The sequence below is a fragment of the Aptenodytes patagonicus genome, chromosome 3 (assembly GCF_965638725.1).
Source record: "Aptenodytes patagonicus chromosome 3, bAptPat1.pri.cur, whole genome shotgun sequence".
NCBI lineage: Eukaryota > Metazoa > Chordata > Aves > Sphenisciformes > Spheniscidae > Aptenodytes > Aptenodytes patagonicus.
In genome coordinates this window covers 85,680,479-85,697,714 of record NC_134951.1, presented here as the reverse complement: position 1 = coordinate 85,697,714, position 17,236 = coordinate 85,680,479, and the positions used below count along the sequence as shown (strand labels likewise).

Here is a 17,236-nt window from a genome sequence, read left to right as displayed (position 1 = left end):
ACAAAGCCTATATGCTTCTCTATGTACTCCTCAAACCTTTGAGGGCTGGGGTCTTAGATAGGGGGAACACAGACACGAAAAGGGCTTATTTCTGGTGGGATTCATGTTTGCAGGTGGCGGGAGACCAGTCCACCTGGCGGTGACAAAGTCCTAGCAAGCATGTGTGAAACTGGTCCTTGGGACACCACAGTCACTCTCCTACCTCTCATCGTTTCACCGTGGCAATGAGGGTGTGTGAGAGCATGACTTTGACTTCAGATATTGCTGTAGCTGGTGTAGTGTCACACATCCCTTCCTTTCCCTCGACCCTTCTTTATGGGTGAGTGAAGAGCTTTCCTCCCTTGGGTGAGGAACTGAGGGGGGGCAGACAGGATTCAGTTGCACACCAAGACTGGCCGAGCCAAGACAGGACTCAAGTGCAGGTTTTACCTGTCTGTATAGCTCACTGCATGATATTTCTCTCCCTTTTGCACTGAAAATAGCTACATTTTGCCATGCGACTCTAGTCTTGAATGCGTCTTTAGACTGTTTCCGGAAGGCATCAGAGAATTTCCCAAGCTGCTGTTGACAGCACAATAATAGCCACACACACGGTTTCTCCTTTCCTCTCCTCCCTCCCCATCTGCTCCCCCCTCCCCCCGGATGAAATTTCTAAAATCTTGTACACTGCACAGAATGCAAACAGACATTGGGTCAGTTAAAAACATACTTCTCTTTAATTGAAAGTTTTCTATCCACAGATAAAAGGCAGCTGATACATTGCATAGTATACCTTTTTTTTTTTTTTTAGTATGCTTATTATTCAGCACATCTGAGAAAAGGAATGATTACTGGCTCTAACTTCCTACAACAAACAGTGAAGTTAATGGAATAATAAATTAAAGTAGTAGTAGTCCACATTATGTATAAAATAAATGTTAACATACAAATATGACATGAATGATGACTGACTCAGTCTCCCTTCTCCTCAGGAGCTCAGTGTCTTATTAGAGTGGTTGCATAAGTTGAGTTTTTATTAAAATGCAGTGGTGCTCTGAAGCTATGAAACACAAAAGCCACACAGGTTTTTTTTTAATTGAATGGGAATGTCTTCAAGAAACCTTGCTAGTGAGAATGAGGGTGCTGTTCTCCTGCCCCTGTGATGGCTGGTTACTAGCCCTGCTGTTGAGCCCTTGCTGCTGCAAGGAGGCAGACTTCACGCTTCGTCTGTGGCTGATCCTGGCTCTAAGGCACGCACAGTGCCCACCAACTATTTACATTACAGGCACTACATATTCAAAGGACAAAACTCCACACACCCCTCAGTGTGTGGGAGAGGGGGGTCATGCAGCCTTAGTGTACTGGCCATCATCTCTGGGGTGTCCTCATCGCCCTATATAAATGCTCACTGCTGGAAACTCAGTACCCAGGCCCTCTGTGATGTCAACCCACGAGCAGCTTCTGCTGGTCTTGAGGAAACAGCTGTAATAGAGATCTACCATGTCAGTGTGCTTTCTTTTCTGTTTACCTGAACTCACGTGGGTTTCCATGAGTGCTTTCTGGCTGACAGTCATCCCCAGGCAGCCAGGCTATGTGTGCCCAGCCAGGGTTTCCCAGGGGAGCTGGTCCTGTGCATGGGCTGAATGTCAGTGCCGCAGGCTGCTGCCTGCACTTGTCAGGCTGCCTAGAGCTGGGATTGAATGCCTTGCTCATCCGTCCAGGGGAGTTTCAGAAAGTGCCACATCTACTGCGGGGAGGTAGGTATTGAACAGGGACAGTCCAGCAAAGCCTGGAGAAAGAAACTTGTCAAACTGAACAGCAGCAGATCTCCATCTGAGACTGGGGATGGGAACCGAGTAGCAGAGTCCATGCAAGGTGAAGATCCAAGAGCCTTTACCGCAACACGGATGCTGACCCATATATTATACAATGAGAAAAGTCAACCATGTTCTGAATTACAGGGCTGTAATTCCACCCTTGAGGATCTGATGACTACAGAAACCACCTGAGCTCTGCTTCCCTGGTTTGACAACCGTATATGCCTGGATGCAGTTATAATCCTGTTGTATGTCTCAGCTGCCTGGCACTTTTCTTCCCTCCCTCCCTATGTACTTAACATTGAGGTTGAAGTTTCAACTAGTATTAAAACACACAAAGAAAATAAACACAATCTTAGTGGTCTAGTAGCCCAATGACCTTCAAAATTTGCAAAAACCTTCACAATGTGGCTATAAGTAATTGAAAGAGCAGAAAGAAAGTTATTCTAAAAATGTCAGAAAAATAGTATTAAAAAGCACGGTACTGAGTTGGAAGACATTCGCTTCATCTACTGGCTTAAAAAAAAATCAGTTTTTTTTAAATTCTCCCTCTGCAACCAATGGCAGAAGCAAAACTTTTGTGACCGAGCTATTCTGGTATCCAAGTAAGAGCACACAATGAATTCCTAAAGGCATTTAACTGTTTTGAACAACAATCTAAATACAGGTCATTTATATTAGTTGGCTTCCACTGAACATTGCTTTTATTTCCTATAAAAATACACGTTTAAGTATGTGTATATATATACATACGTGTCTATTGCAAAAAAATCTGCATTCCTTCTGAAGTGTATAAGGAAGATCAAAGTAATATAATAGTAGTAATAAACTTTACAAGGAGACTTAAATGACTTATTGTTCATACAATATTTAAATATAAGGAACACAAATCACCAACATACATAGTAATTTTTTGTGCTTTACAACCCCTGTAATACTAAAGCAAGTTTATATTAATACCTAAATGAAAAGAGTTAGACTACTGCTATAGGGGCTGCTGTTAGTTACCTCCACTGTACTCAATACCACTGAGTAAACGAGGTCCAAATTTCAGTTGAAGGAAGGAACTTGGTTAGCTTGAATTGCATCCTATTGGTTTAATTATTGCCAGGAATGTGAAAATACATTCAGTGTAAGAAAGCTGTTAAAGCCAAAGGAAAAAAAAGTTCTTATTATTCTTACAGCTATTTTTCAAGAAATACTAGATGTTCCAGCTTTAACACTACATTTTTAAATCAGGGGGAAAAAAAAAATCCATGAGTAGGGAAGACAGATACTGTTTACGAGTCTTCAAGGAGAACATTTCACTGACATTAAAGGCAACTTTGCAGACTCACTTGAAATGTATCAATTTGTAATCTACACATTTACAGGGGATGCTCTGCTCCGAAAGCTGTTTCCCAATCTGTGCCAAAACATGTGAGGCTGTGTAGAATACTTCTGATGATAGACCTCCAGGCTCTGTTTCTCCATAATTGATTTAGTTATTAGTTATGCAGGGAGAGAAGAGATCCCTGAGGCTTGGTAAAACAGTATTCAGTTACTAAAAGCAGCCCTTTGTGAATTAATGTCATCCTACCAGCTCTTTCTGCTCATTATTCCTTCAAGTCTTGTTTTCCTGGATACCAGCTGTCACAGAGGAAGTCTCCAGCCTTTTCTTCTCCTGCCTCCCTGGCTGGCTGAAGTTGCACCAGCACGGTCTGGAGTGCCTCCTTCACCACCTGGATCTCCCTCTGCAGAGACTGTGCAAGCTTTATTAAGGAATAAATCTATAGGTGATTGGCAGTCCCTTTTCTCTTTCCAAGTTATTTAATAAATTCTTGTTCTGCTGCTCACAACAGATGGCCGTGGCTATCTAATTGTAGCTTCAAGTTCTTCCAAATTGTTTCGATTAAATATTAATACATTTCTCACACTTGCTTTAAAAAAAAAAAAATCCAGACAAACTGAAGTTCTCAAGTAGCATTATTTAGCACTTTAAAAAAGGGAGGGAATGGGGGATACTGCTTGGATACTGTTCTCATGGGAAGGAAGGAGATGAAGAAATTGTACCACGGAGGCAGCAGCACCAGCCGCGAGTTCCCTGCTGGATGGTGGGTGGATTTTTAAGCCGGAGACACAGACCTGGGTGGATCAGACCCCTGGTGAAGGCAACAGGGCAGCAGGAGCAGCCCGAGACACAGCTTGTGTGGCATTAGCGAACTTGGCAATGTGTGCTATGCAAGGCAGGGTGGGACTCTAGGTAAGGAAGTAGCAAAATTAGCTTATAGCAAAGTGTTTCTGCTCTACTTATTTCCAGAAGGCTTTAATCTTAGCTGAATTATCAGTATAATTATAGCGCAAAAACCACAAATATAAAGCTATATGAGGCTCCACAGTGAATGCTTTGAACAAGTTGAAATGCAAAGAGATTAGCTGTAGCAAGGTCATGCTATCATGCATTAAAAGGAAAAAGGCCACCTGAAAAGCATCTGCTAATTCAGTAAAAATCCGTCATTTGGCTAAGAAAGGAGAGTTTTCCACATTTTATTTGCCATTGTCTAGTTCAGCTTTCCTGCAAGGCACTCAGGAAGAAAATGATGGCTAATGGCTCGGCCTCTTAAGAGACCTTCCACTTCCCTCTTTCCCCAGCTCCACAATGACAGAGGGAAGGTGTCAGGTGGTGGCAACAAGAATACAAGCGGCACAGCAGTGAACAGACTGGCAGATGAAGGTAGGATGTGCATGGAGATAGAGGTAACTGCTGAGACATGCACAAGTTTTTAAGTGGCTGGGCTTCCTAGGCAGTACGGCTTTTTGTTCTGATGACTAGTCTCTTCTGGGAATAAGCACAGTTTGTACTATCAGTACATCAGCCTTTCTGCTGATAATCTTATGTGAGTGAGACTATCCGTTGTTGAATCAAGTACAAGGACTTGGTGTAGCTCAATGAGACAACCAACCTTACCTTCTTTTCCATAGCTTACGCTACATAGAGAGCAAAGCAAGCACAAGACAAGTCAGAGCCTGCTGAAGCTCTAAACCAACGACCAAGTCTACATGAACAAGCCCTAGGGCCCACCCCATCCACACTGAGGCATCCTGTACAGGTACGGCTGAATGGCAAGGACGCCAAAAGGCTAACCCAAGCAGGTCAAGGGAGAGAGAAGTAAGTTCATTTCTAGCAGTAAGTCATCAAACGATCTCTGAGAGAGCCAGAAACTCACTGCAAGGGAAATGAAACAGGCTGACACTGAAACAACTCAATTTCAAAAATCCAACGCACAGGAAGGATAACGCACAAGGACAGGCTTTATCCTTTACAGAGCTCATCCATTATGAAATGTTGGTTTTACTCGACCTCGATGTCAATGCAATGTCAAGAAAAAAAGACACCCTCAGGTTACGTGACTGTAAAAAGTGAGCTGCTACTTTTGAAAAATTGGGACTAGAGAGGACCATGGGAAAGCTATACAAAGCACCGCTATTTCAGGCAGTCACAGTTATGCCTTTGAAAAGCCTTTCAGCTGCTTTTGATTCTGTTATCAGTTCCTCAAAATTTCATCTTTGTGTATTTACATACATTTCCTATGATGTTTTACTCTTAATACGTTCACCAGGAGTATTCATGCATACTTCTAATTTCTGGATAGCTCTATTAATCTAAAGGAATTCTGTCTCTGATTACAAGTAATAGCCATACACACAGAACTTCTCCTATCCTGGGATCTCAAAGCACTGTACAAGGACAAATTAATTATGCTTTTCATCTCCTCTGAAGTAAGAAACATTATTATCCTCTTATAAGTGGTCCTGGACTGTCCACCCCTCTGCAATTTAATCATGAGGCTCTGCTGAAAACCTAACTGGTAAAACAGAAATTCTTCAGTTTATGAACACCATGAAGCCTCTGAAATTTAATTACTTCTGATGTGCAGTCTCTGACTACATGCTGTTATTTGTAATATCCCAAGTGATTACAGAATTCTTTTCAGGTAGAGAGAAAAAGCAAAACTGAAACATTTCACTGCCAGTGGATCAGAAATCTTGAAGGATGGAGGAAAATGAAGACAGGGAATGAAACTCTTAACCAACAGAAAGATGGAGCGACAAGGAAGATGACTATGATGCATAGTCTAACTACAGCAAGTTTCAATAACCTCATAAATAATACCACAACCAGCTGTAGACCAGTAACTGTCAAACAAGCCTTTATGGCTAGGCAAAATATAAAGTATATGGCTCAGCACGGAATCTCTATCCATATAGAGAGGTTAGTGTCTGGATAAACAGCTTCACCCATTTTAAAAATGCAAAAAACTTAGTTTTGCATGTGTCCACGTGCAAATGTGTCCTTCATGCTTAAATTCTCTATCCAGTGCTGCAAATATTGAGCCAGTATCAAAGGCAGGAGCCAAACCAAGTTTCAACTAGGAACATTTCCTGGTCCTGCTGTCTTCCTGTGAAAAACTGGCAAAAACTCTCCAATGTCTCAGTAAATTAAAGTACTTAGGAACGGCTTCACACAAACACAATCCATATTCTGCAACAATGCTGCAGCTCTAACGTTGTCTTGGTTGAAGCTTTTCACCTGTTTGACTTCCTCGCTTTAAAAAACTTGAGCGTCATGACAGAGTCCATTATTTACAAGGAGATAAAAAGCAGATCTAATTACTGTAGACTTAATTTTTGGAAAAAATGGGCTCATCAATGTATCTTCTGTTCTCTTAGCACAGACGTTTAGGGAAAAGAGACGAAAGGTAGGTATTACAAACCAATTGCCTTCCTATAGGAAAGGTTAGAAACTAAGAGTATATTGTAAGACAAAAGATCTTGAAAGGACAGTCAAGAACTACCACAGAGCTGAGGTAAGGGCCTATGGGATTTTGGAGAACAGCAGCAATTTTGGACATCTGAAGAGAAAATCAAGTCTTGAAAAACAGAAAAAAACAGAAAGAGGGTTTTTTTTTACCTGGTTAACTATTCTGCTTGTTTCTAACAAACAGCTGAACATTACCATGGCTGGAGACAGAAGCTCAGCTAGATGTCCCACTGCATAACTGCATGTGTCTCTCCTAACCCCAGGCACCAGTACACACAGGGGGGCCAGCCAGCTGGAAAGTAGCTTTGCAGAAAAGGACCTTGAGGTCATGGTGGACAGCAAGCTGAACATGAGCCAGCAACACGTCTTGTGGCAAATGTGGCCAACAGCCTCCTGGGCTGGATTAAGAAAAGCACTGCCAGCAGGTGGAGGGAGCTGATTCTTCCGCTCTACTCAGCACTGGCGAGGTCCCATCTGGAGCACAGGGTCCAGTTCTGGGCTCCACAGTACAAGAAAGATATGGACTTACTGGAGCAAGTCCAGCAGGGAGCTGGTTTAATGGACTGGAGCATCCGTCATATGAGGAGGTGCTGAGAGAGCTGGGACTATTCAACTTGAAGAAGGCTCAGGGGGATCTTACTGATGTGTATAAATAGCTGAAGGGTGGGAATGAAGAAGAGGGAGCCAGACTCTTCTCACTAGTGTCCACTGACAGAACAAGAAGCAACAAGCAAAAATTCCAAAATAGGAAACTGAATCTGAATACAAGAAAACTTTTTTTTTTACTGTGAGGGTGGTCAAACACTGGAACATGTTGCACGGAGAGGTTGTGGAGTCTCCATCCTTGGAGATATTCAAAACGTGACTGGACACGATCCTGGACAACCTGATCTAGGTGACCCTGCTTGAGCAGGGGGTTGGACCAGATGATTGCAAGAGGTCACTTCCAACTCAACAATTCTCAAAAATGTGCCAAAGGACCAGCGAAGAGGCAAGACAATTCAATGTTTATTTGGAATGACCTGGGTTTTGGCCTTTTAGAAGTGCACTCTTGGGAATGAAGGAAAGCCACCGAGCAAGTTCCTACTGCTCATATATGAGCCCTATGTGGTCTCACAGCAAGAGTGCAAAACAGCTTTTGGAAGTCCATCACTTACTTCTCCTTACAAAATACAGAGGTGCTTGTGGTACTGAAACCAGATTAGAAGTTTCCCATTTCCCCCCTGCATTGCTGTCTCCCTCCTTCACATCCATGAATGTGTTTCTACAAACTATCATAATACCCCTCCCACGTAAAAACCAAAATACTCCCCCCAAAAACTACTAAACAAAAAACCCCAACAGAATGACTGCAACATTTTGAAAAATGGATCACTTCAGTGGTCTGGATATCAACTATCTCCAAATGACTTGTTCCAGCAGAAAACGGAAGGCAAAAAAGCTGCAATACATGGGTGGAAATACTGACCTACCTCCATTCCGGCACGAACAATACAAGCAGAACTACATTCTCTCAATGTGACGCACACTGGGAAGGGCTCACCCTCCTGTCATCCAAAACAAAATCAAAGAGGGCACCATTGCCACCTCTCACTCTTGTAGGATCCCAATATTTCTTACAGATTCACCCAGGGTGAGATTCCTCAGCGAGGTACAGTCGGGGCTAAATTCCGTCAAAAATTCTGTCAAAAACCTATGCTGGTGTAAAGCGAGACTTGCATGACAGCCTGCCATGTGATAAAGGTGAAGGGTTAGCAAAGTGGCCTGCAATGCCTAATGAACGTTTAGGCACAATATTCTCTTTTCAAAATAACTGTTTAAGATGCCCATTTTAGGGCAAGGAATGCAGATTGCTTTTATAGTAATAGTCCAGCCAGGTTTCCTTCCAACAAAAGCATTTTCACCAGGAGGAATTATTACATGCATTCAAATTGTCTATCTAATTAAGAACAAAAAAGACTGTGAAATTGCAATATAGGCTCCATTTAATTTTACTGGGAATTCCAGGCCTTTACTGTCAGGAAAGTAACACCTCTCATCAGTTCTGCAAACACCAGAATGAGTCACCTCTCATCCTTTGGTTTTTCCAATTAATGATGTGAACTGTTTTCATACACTCGCCAATGATTAACTATAATTGAATGTTCCGTGGGTTTATTTGGTTATACTACATAGAATTTAGCAAATATGTCACAGTGCTACAGAGGAGCTCCCCCCCCATATTGTTTGATGCTTTTTATACAAAAGTACAGTTTAATATTTGCTGTGAAAGGCTTCAATAATAAATGAGAATCCCAAGTGGGTCTGTGCCTATACTCAAGACCAAGAAGTATCACTGGATTTCTCCTTTGTTCAGGTCGTGCTGGCAATTACGACGAGCAGCATGGTTGATTTAAGTGTGCTATGCCATCAAAACGTAGAATGAAAAACAATGACATCTGGGATTTTTCTTCTAATACAAACTTAATTATTAATCAAAGCTATGACACACACGGCTTGAGCATCAGGAATTTATTTTTCTCAGTGGAGTCTTTTAAAAGTCTTTTAATAATCAGATGACAGGATTAATTTACATCTGGATAGCCCCCAGTTAGATTTTTGACCAAATACAGTGTGTAACATTCGTGTGTAAGGTAGTTTTTTGGGGGATGAGGGGAAGGGTGAAAATAACCAGCAAACAAGAGTTTGAAAAATTTATTCTGCTTTCATTACAATTCCAGATCTTTAAGCTCCTGCCCTCAGAGTTCTACAGATTTCTAGTGAAGACTGCATATTTGTCCAATATTTCGGATAAGAAATTGTTTTATTTAAAACCACATAAACTACTGTGCAAATAATAGCTCCATCTATTAATCATAAATTCTTCTACTGAGGCTAATTATTGGCACCAATCTTAGTGCTAGTTCCTGCAATGTAGGCAAGTTACCAATGAGTGAAAGTTTATTTTACAGGCACTGAGCATTTTTTATTTAAAAACAACAATCTACAGGTCTGTAGCACTGTGGTACCTATTTCTCATTCCTTTTTGAAGTACAGCACAGCGATTACATGTACCAGATGGTAACGTTTTATGCACATTGATCGGGACTACCTCTGAAATAGCAACTGAATGTTAATGAGGGGTAGCTGAATTGCTGAACTGCTTCTCTGTATGTCCCTATGTTTTAAACATGGTTTCTTATTTTCTGACTGATGGTCTTGCTAGGACCAGGATATCACACAGCGTGCATTTCTGTATTTAGATAACGTGAGCTGAATTTCACTGAGAGAGGAAATCAGATCTGTATCAGACAACCGTGGCTTAGAACAAGACTAATCTACAACTCTTCTCAAACTTTCAGTGATTAGATTTTATTTTTTCAACTAACTCTTGCAATTTCAACAGCTACAAAGAAATATGCATGCTGCATAGAAAATACAAATACTAGTATTTTACGTACTTGTAGTGTATTTTCTTCAGGAATCAAAAAAGCAGTTTTTCAGCTTATTTCACCTTACCTAGTAAACTGTAACTGTGATCAGACCTGACTGGTTTGAATATGAACTTAAGTCCACTGCAAAGAACCCGTAACTCCAACCCTCGGTGTTCTTCTATTAGGGTCAATGAGAAAAGCTCATTTGAGAGCAAATATACGTAAGGGAGGAAGGAGTTAGATGCTCTGCACACACACAAGACACACACATTCATATAGCTCTGGAAAGAATGCTCACAAACAGCATCAGGGAAACACAACTGCGATGAGCACGCACACTGTAAATATAATTAAAAGAATATTGCAAACTGGCCTATGGTAAATACAAGAAAATAATCTTTCTGTACATTGAAACGCTTAGAAAAGAAAGATTTGAAGCAGTAACAAATTAGTGACTGGATTTCTCCTGTCTGATGCAACCCCCCCCCAGCACCTTCCCCCCCACCCCCCCTTAAAGTTTATCATTCTGATACCTTTAAAGAAACCAAGTTTCTAGAATAGAAATTTTGCAACGAGCTGGCAATAGATGCCCAATTACCTAAAACACAATGGTATTTCCACACACTTCATTTATTATGCTTTCTCTGAACTCTTTCCTGCAGGACTGCCTGCCTCAGCTTAGGAGGAACTGAATCCTTCCTAGCACCATCATCACCTCAACTCACCTTCAGGTGTCTTTAAGGGCTCCTCTGCTAACCTGTCCAAGCTGAACTTATTCATCTTTCTTCATTATCCCGTTGCCTGCCACCTCTTCTCCACTAAAACCTAACCAGCTAAGTACTCTCATCTTCCTTAGCCTCACTGGTTCTTATTCTCTTTTCCCCTTTCTTAGAAGAACAAAATCTCTTTTATGATAAGTTTTTCTATGAAAGCTACAAATGAAACAATACTCTGTGCTCTTAAATTGTGAAAAATGTCCACAGATGTAGGCCCAACAAACGCCTCAAAGGTTAAGCAACCTTCAATCAGATACTGAATGACAGATGAAGCACAGAAAGAGACAAGGGTGCTTTATAAGACATCATCTCATCTGGTTACTTGCACTGGAGTGTTAGAGGCAGATTAAATTGCATAGGATGCCACACGATGCATCTGCTGCCCTTTTTTTTTTTTTTTAAAGAAAAAACCCAAACTACATGTGACAATATACACAATCTGAGTCAATGATGTAGCATTTAATTTAGCTAAATCATGTTGGGAAATGCAGGTGCATGGATGCTTGTATCCATGCAGCTTTTGGTGCACTAGGTATTTACTTATATGAGCATTACAAACAAAAGGATTTTAACAGTAGAATAAAGGCTTTTCAGTGCCTAATCTCAATTTACAAAGAACTAACTTCTGTTGAAATCAATTAAAGCTGGATCAGACCACAGCGAAAATGCACCGTAGGAAAACTTGTTACAACAAAAATGCCCACTTCAGCAAGACAATCAATTCTCCCCTTCTTAATGTATTTAATCTACATTAAGAACTAGTATTCCGTGTGAATCTGAAAGGCAAGTATTTCACATACATACTTACATAGATTGGTACATATCTATAGCTATATAGAAAAGGATATGAATAACTCCTTCATCAACTCTGCAGGCGGAAGTCTGCAGTTGATCTTCCAGATGCACCAATTTCTCACTTATTGCTTCACATTTTTCTCCCAACTCTGCAGAAAATACGAAGAACTCCTACAGGAAGTTGAAAAAGAAAAGAAAGCATGTTTGCTGCTGACTGCACTTTTCTACATTAAATTTGCATCAAATTAAGGGGAAAATAAAATATTAGTAAGGGGATATGATACTTTGCAGTGCTAAGACATTGCCTGAAAGCAAATTCCCATTAGAGAGACAAAAAGTTGTTACTATAAAATAAATTGGTGATTTATATGAAATGGAATGAGCTTGTGGTCTCAGCCTATTTCCCAGCAGAAAAAAGCCATGATCTCACTTTCAGCAGAGGATTAAAGGGGTGTGAAGACTGAACGGCGCTCCCTCTTCCCTGTTGTCTCACCACAGCAGGGGAGGGAAATCTCACGCTGACTACACCATTTAGGTTCCTAAATTTCAAGTCGGTCATGTAATATGATTTACACTTGAAATATTTCAAGCAGCACCACTTTTGGTATCTCTTATAAACATAAAATGTACTTATTTTTTTGAGGAAAAATCTGGCTAGAATACTTAGGGACTTTGCTCAACTGATCAGAGAAAATGCCTCAAAGTCTTAGAGATTACAAGATGAAACTACACTTTTTTACTGTGTTATCATGAAACGACTAAATTTTCAAAAATAATGTTTCTCTACTTAGAACTTATACAGGCAAATACTTTTTCTATTTTAAACTAAGTATTTTAAACCAGTTGCAAAGTCCTTCCCGTAAGTTTGTCTGCTTTCAGATATACTGCAAAAGGGTAATTTGTACCTTTTATATTTTGTACTGAGTACTTCTTTGAGAAACGACCCAAATAAGCAGCAAATACGAGAGGGTGAGGGGGAAAAAGAAAAAAAAAAACCATTAACCAATTTGTGCAGCACTGAGACAAGCCTCTCCTCTCCCTCCTAAGGCATCATAGTGCTGTCTACAGTGAATGACAGGGGTTATCTGTAAGGAAAAGATTATGAGGCCAAGATGAAGTTCTGCTGGAGCCATGTTGAAAAAACTGGAGTCATTCATCAGCTAGAATGCAGAAAACTGGATTTTCTCTAGACCTAGTCTATGCACTCGTCCATAAAGCAGGCTGCACATGTGGCCATCTTCAGAAAGTTTTTCTCCTTTAAAGAAGCACTTGAATAATTTGCACTGATCTGTTGCTATAATAGCAGCCACCAGTGGTTGTTTAAGAGAAATCAAGCCTTCAATCAAAGGCCTTCCAAAGAAATTGTGCTAATAGTTGTTGGAACGCTGCCCACTGTGAAACAATCTGATTTTTGGTAAACACATTTACCAGACCTCAGTTCTGTGCTATCCTTACACTTTGCGTCACACAGTGCACGCAGAGAGTCAAATACCAGAAGAGTTCTGCTTGCTGGCACATCCTCTGTTACAGCACAGAGCTTTAACCTTTCTGCTTTCCTAGGTCTTCTGCCAGACACGGCTATCCAGCAAATCGCATGGGTACGCAACCAGCTGCAGCTCGAATCCTGGACAAGCGAGCTGGTTAAGAGAGGTTATGTTGCAAACACCCGCAGCTTAGACACAGAGAAGCACAACGTGAGAACGAGCTGGCTGAGTCCCTGGCTCTCTGCACGAGACCTGAGCAGCCACCTTCAGAGTCATTACCAAACATGAGAATCTACAGCGGCACTCCACAGAATTTGTAGACGTAAAAATAACCCATTGTTTTTAAAACGAGCACAGGGGAGGAGAAGATACACGTTCTCCCTACAGCAACTAGGAATGTGCTTTTCTCAAGAACAGGGACAGAAGATGAGGAACAAGTCTTCCATCCAGCTGCTAAATCACTACTCAGTACACCAGCAGGACTCCATATGCTGTTAGGGAGCGGGATAACCCAGGCAATTTGTATCAATAGAAAGCTTTTAGGGAATCATTCTGTGACATGCATGCAAGAACAGATGACAGTTGTCTAAAAGAACTTAGGTCTCAGGCTAGAACAGTCAGTACTCCGAAAGCACATCTAAAATGATGACCATCTAGAGAAATCTCCACCTCTGAACACTGATTTTTCTCTAACAGTTAATTACACATAAGAAAATCAGGTCTTCACATAACCATCATCTCAAACGCAAGAAAAACAAGACAAAAAACACTCAGTGCTACACAATCATTGAACAGTTAATTTGGAAGAACAGCTTTTAATTAAAGAACAAACTCCTAAGTATTGCTCTGACAGACAAAAGCCATAAGTGAAGTTTTCAACCCAGACTCTTTCTACAGACTCCGTACTTTGATAAAATGAATTAGTCCTGTACAGATCCTGAAGAACTGGTATCTTATAGCGACACATAAAAAGCAGATTCTTTCTCTTATAACATCAAGACATTGAATACTTCAGTCTGATCCAGTCACTGCTTTTATCAAGAACTACTATTATATGAGATTTTGGATCACATTCATGCTGTCAAGGATGACGCTCCTAGTCCTGATTTTAAATCATCAGTTGCTATAGACAGAAAATAAAAAAAAGTACATGTTACAGTACACTCCTGAATACCTGTGCCATTAAATATATTTAAATATAAAAAGCATTATAAAGATACGCATTATAGTAGGGTACCCCTTCCTTTTTTAGGGTACCGTTGATGGCAGGAACATTTATCTAGATAATCGGTCACCCAGTTAGCACTATCATCAGTTGCTGTAAGAGAAGATCCATTTCCTCCACTTTAGAACTGCCCACACATTTCCTGTCTCGTATGTGCGAATACAAGGAGTTCGCTGAGCCGCTAATCTAAACGATAAGCACACTGGCTGGATTTGCCTAGCCCCGTTGTGAAGATCCACAGCGTAAAATTTTTCCCTATTCACCGTGTCAGTGAATGTACAGGGCAGAACGGGCCTTTTAGACCTACCCCCTCACTGAACTTCAGGTGGGTTGAAAGATGCTGGCAACAGGAGACAGCATTTAGATACCTGGTTGGCAAAACAGCCTCCAAGTTGCAAGTGTGGCCTAGCTCTAAGGTGCACAGATCCTGAAAACCCGAGATAAAATATAACTTCAGCCTGAAATGCATAGTCGCAGTGCAGCTAGATGACTATACTTATCGGTGTACTGCTACCTAATCTAACCTCACGTTTGACATTTTCCTTTCCTTTTTAAATAAAACTTTGCAGCCAGGTAAAGAAAGGTCCCGGGAAGGATGGAAGGAACCCAGCAAACAAGCCCCCAAGACCCTAGGACTTCAGGTGAATGCTCGTTCTGTAGCAAAGGCATGTCACAGTGCTTTGCATCAGTACTAACCCGTATTTTGGGGTTCTAAGCTTTGGCTAGTAGCTTCTGCCCCGCTGCAATTCCAGGCAAGGACTTTATTGGTGCATTGGTCTCGCACTAAACATGCTTAGGAATAAAAGACTATAGTTTTTAACTCACTAGCTTTAATTCATTTGTCAACTGAATACTTAGATTCTCACTTAAAGTAAAATGTCCATTCTCTCATGTGAAAAAATATAGTGCATTCTTCCTGAATGATTAGATTTTGAGTGTATAATGAATTGTCTAAAAATGCAACAAAAATCCTGTTTACTTTGGAAATTAAGATAAATGAACAATGAGTACTAGGAAAACGTGCTCAATGCAGAATTGTTACAACAATATGTGAAGGCAGGGAAATCTAAGTAAAAATCAGCTCAAACTTGTTTAGGTCTTTAAGCACTCGAAACCCATTTAATCATAACTATATGGCTATGGTTGCACTGCAGTGTGTGCTGGTTTTGGCTGGGGTAGAGTTAATGTTCTTCACAGTAGCTGGTATGGGGCTGTGTTTTGGATTTGTGCTGGAAACAGTGTTGGTAATAATTCAGGGATGTTTTCGTTACTGCTGAGCAGTGCTTACACACAGTCAAGGCCTTTTCTGCCTCTCACCCCACCCCACCAGCGAGTAGGCTGGGGGTGCACAAGGAGTTGGGAGGGGACACAGCCGGGACAGCTGACCCAAACTGGCCAAAGGGATATTCCACGCCATATGACGTCATGTTCAGCATATAAAGCTGGGGGAAGAAGGAGGAAGGGGGGACATTCGGAGTGATGGTGTTTGTCTTCCCAAGTTACCGTTACACATGATGGAGCCCTGCTTTCCTGGAGATGGCTGAACACCTGCCTGCCCATGGGAAGGAGTGAAGGAATTCCTTGTTCCGCTTTGCTTGCATGCGCAGCTTTTGCTTTGCCTATTAAACTGTCTTTATCTCAGCCCACAAGTTTTCTCACTTTTACCCTTCCAATTCTCTCCCCCATCCCACCATGGGGGAGCGAGCGAGCGGCTGTGTGGGGCTTAGTTGCCGGCTGGGGTTAAACCACAACACAGTGTCACTAAAATAGCCCCATAAGGTAGGGGTTATATTCTATTAATCTTAAACTCCTAATAGGTATTTTGCAGCTTAATTCCTCTTTAATACAGCAATAATAGTGTATGGTTAAACTATTTTTGCACCTACATAACACAGCTGCCTTTTTAGTTGAAATGAGAAGTTCCTCCATAGTTTAGACAAGCATCATCTCTCAGGAACTTACTTGCAGGCATCACGTGAAAAATGCAGCAGAAGGGTCACCATATACATTATGATTTTGTAGAATATATATATGGCCTTTCTTATTTTGGATTGGAAAGATGTGGTCATGCAGAGAACTTAACATCAGTTTAACATCAAGAAGAGTAATAAATGAAATGAAAAAAATATATACTGCTCTCAAAAATATACAAGAATAATTCTAAATACTCAATCAATTCCACAGTTTCTGCCCCCAGGCCCTCATTTGAAAAAAGTTTGATAACCCAGAGAAGTAGACAGGAAAGATTTCTCTTAGTGCCTTTCATGCCTAGTAACGTCACTAGTAACATTTTTATTTGACATTTGTCTATGTAGGCAGGCAAACAGTTGTCACTGACACACAAACTATTCAGAACAGCTCCCGGTTCAAAAGTGATACTTTACACTGATCAACATCATCTCAGAGAAGAGTGGACTCTGCCTCCAGCTCAACATATTAATAAAATACAACTCATCCAAGCTTGTAGGTTATGTCAATGCTACAAGCTACTGTAAGTCTTAAGAATTCTTCGGTTATTTTTGCACTAACAGCACTTTTAGGAAGTAACTAAGAGAGATTGCAGGAGTCAGGAAAGAGCTGAGATGCAGTATTGCTTTATGGATTTTTCCGTGAACAGCGGATGTAGCTGGCTGGGATTTCCTCCCCCCCTCCCCCTAAATCCTTAAGCAGGTGAAAACAGCACAAATGTCAGTGTGATTTGTTATTTCTTAAGGTGGTAACTGAAGAAATTCTTCTGCCTTCTCACGCAAAGTAGAAATTCTCATTCTCTTCCAGAGATACGAGAGTCTGATGTGAGAAACAGGAAGAACAGACAACGTTCCAGCTGATGCACAGCTAGAGCATCAGCACACTGAATTAAGATCAGAGGGAATGGCTTCCACTTTAGTTTTCTGCATTTCAATTTACTCTTTTACAAGTCATTTTAGTCATCTATGAGCAACAGCT

General features: G+C 41.0%; 1 protein-coding gene across 1 annotated transcript in view; it reads right to left on the bottom strand.

Moving 5' to 3' along the window:
* Positions 1 to 700: 700 nt before the first annotated feature.
* DISC1 (DISC1 scaffold protein) overlaps positions 701 to 17,236 on the bottom strand; it is a 212,339-nt gene continuing 195,803 nt past the window's right edge. The window contains exons 15-16 of the mRNA XM_076334113.1: positions 11,642 to 11,752; positions 701 to 3,547 (exon numbers count right to left, since the gene is read on the bottom strand). Of these exons, the coding sequence (XP_076190228.1) occupies positions 3,392 to 3,547; positions 11,642 to 11,752 (267 nt within the window). The 3' untranslated portion in view covers positions 701 to 3,391. The remainder of the gene's footprint in view (positions 3,548 to 11,641; positions 11,753 to 17,236) is intronic.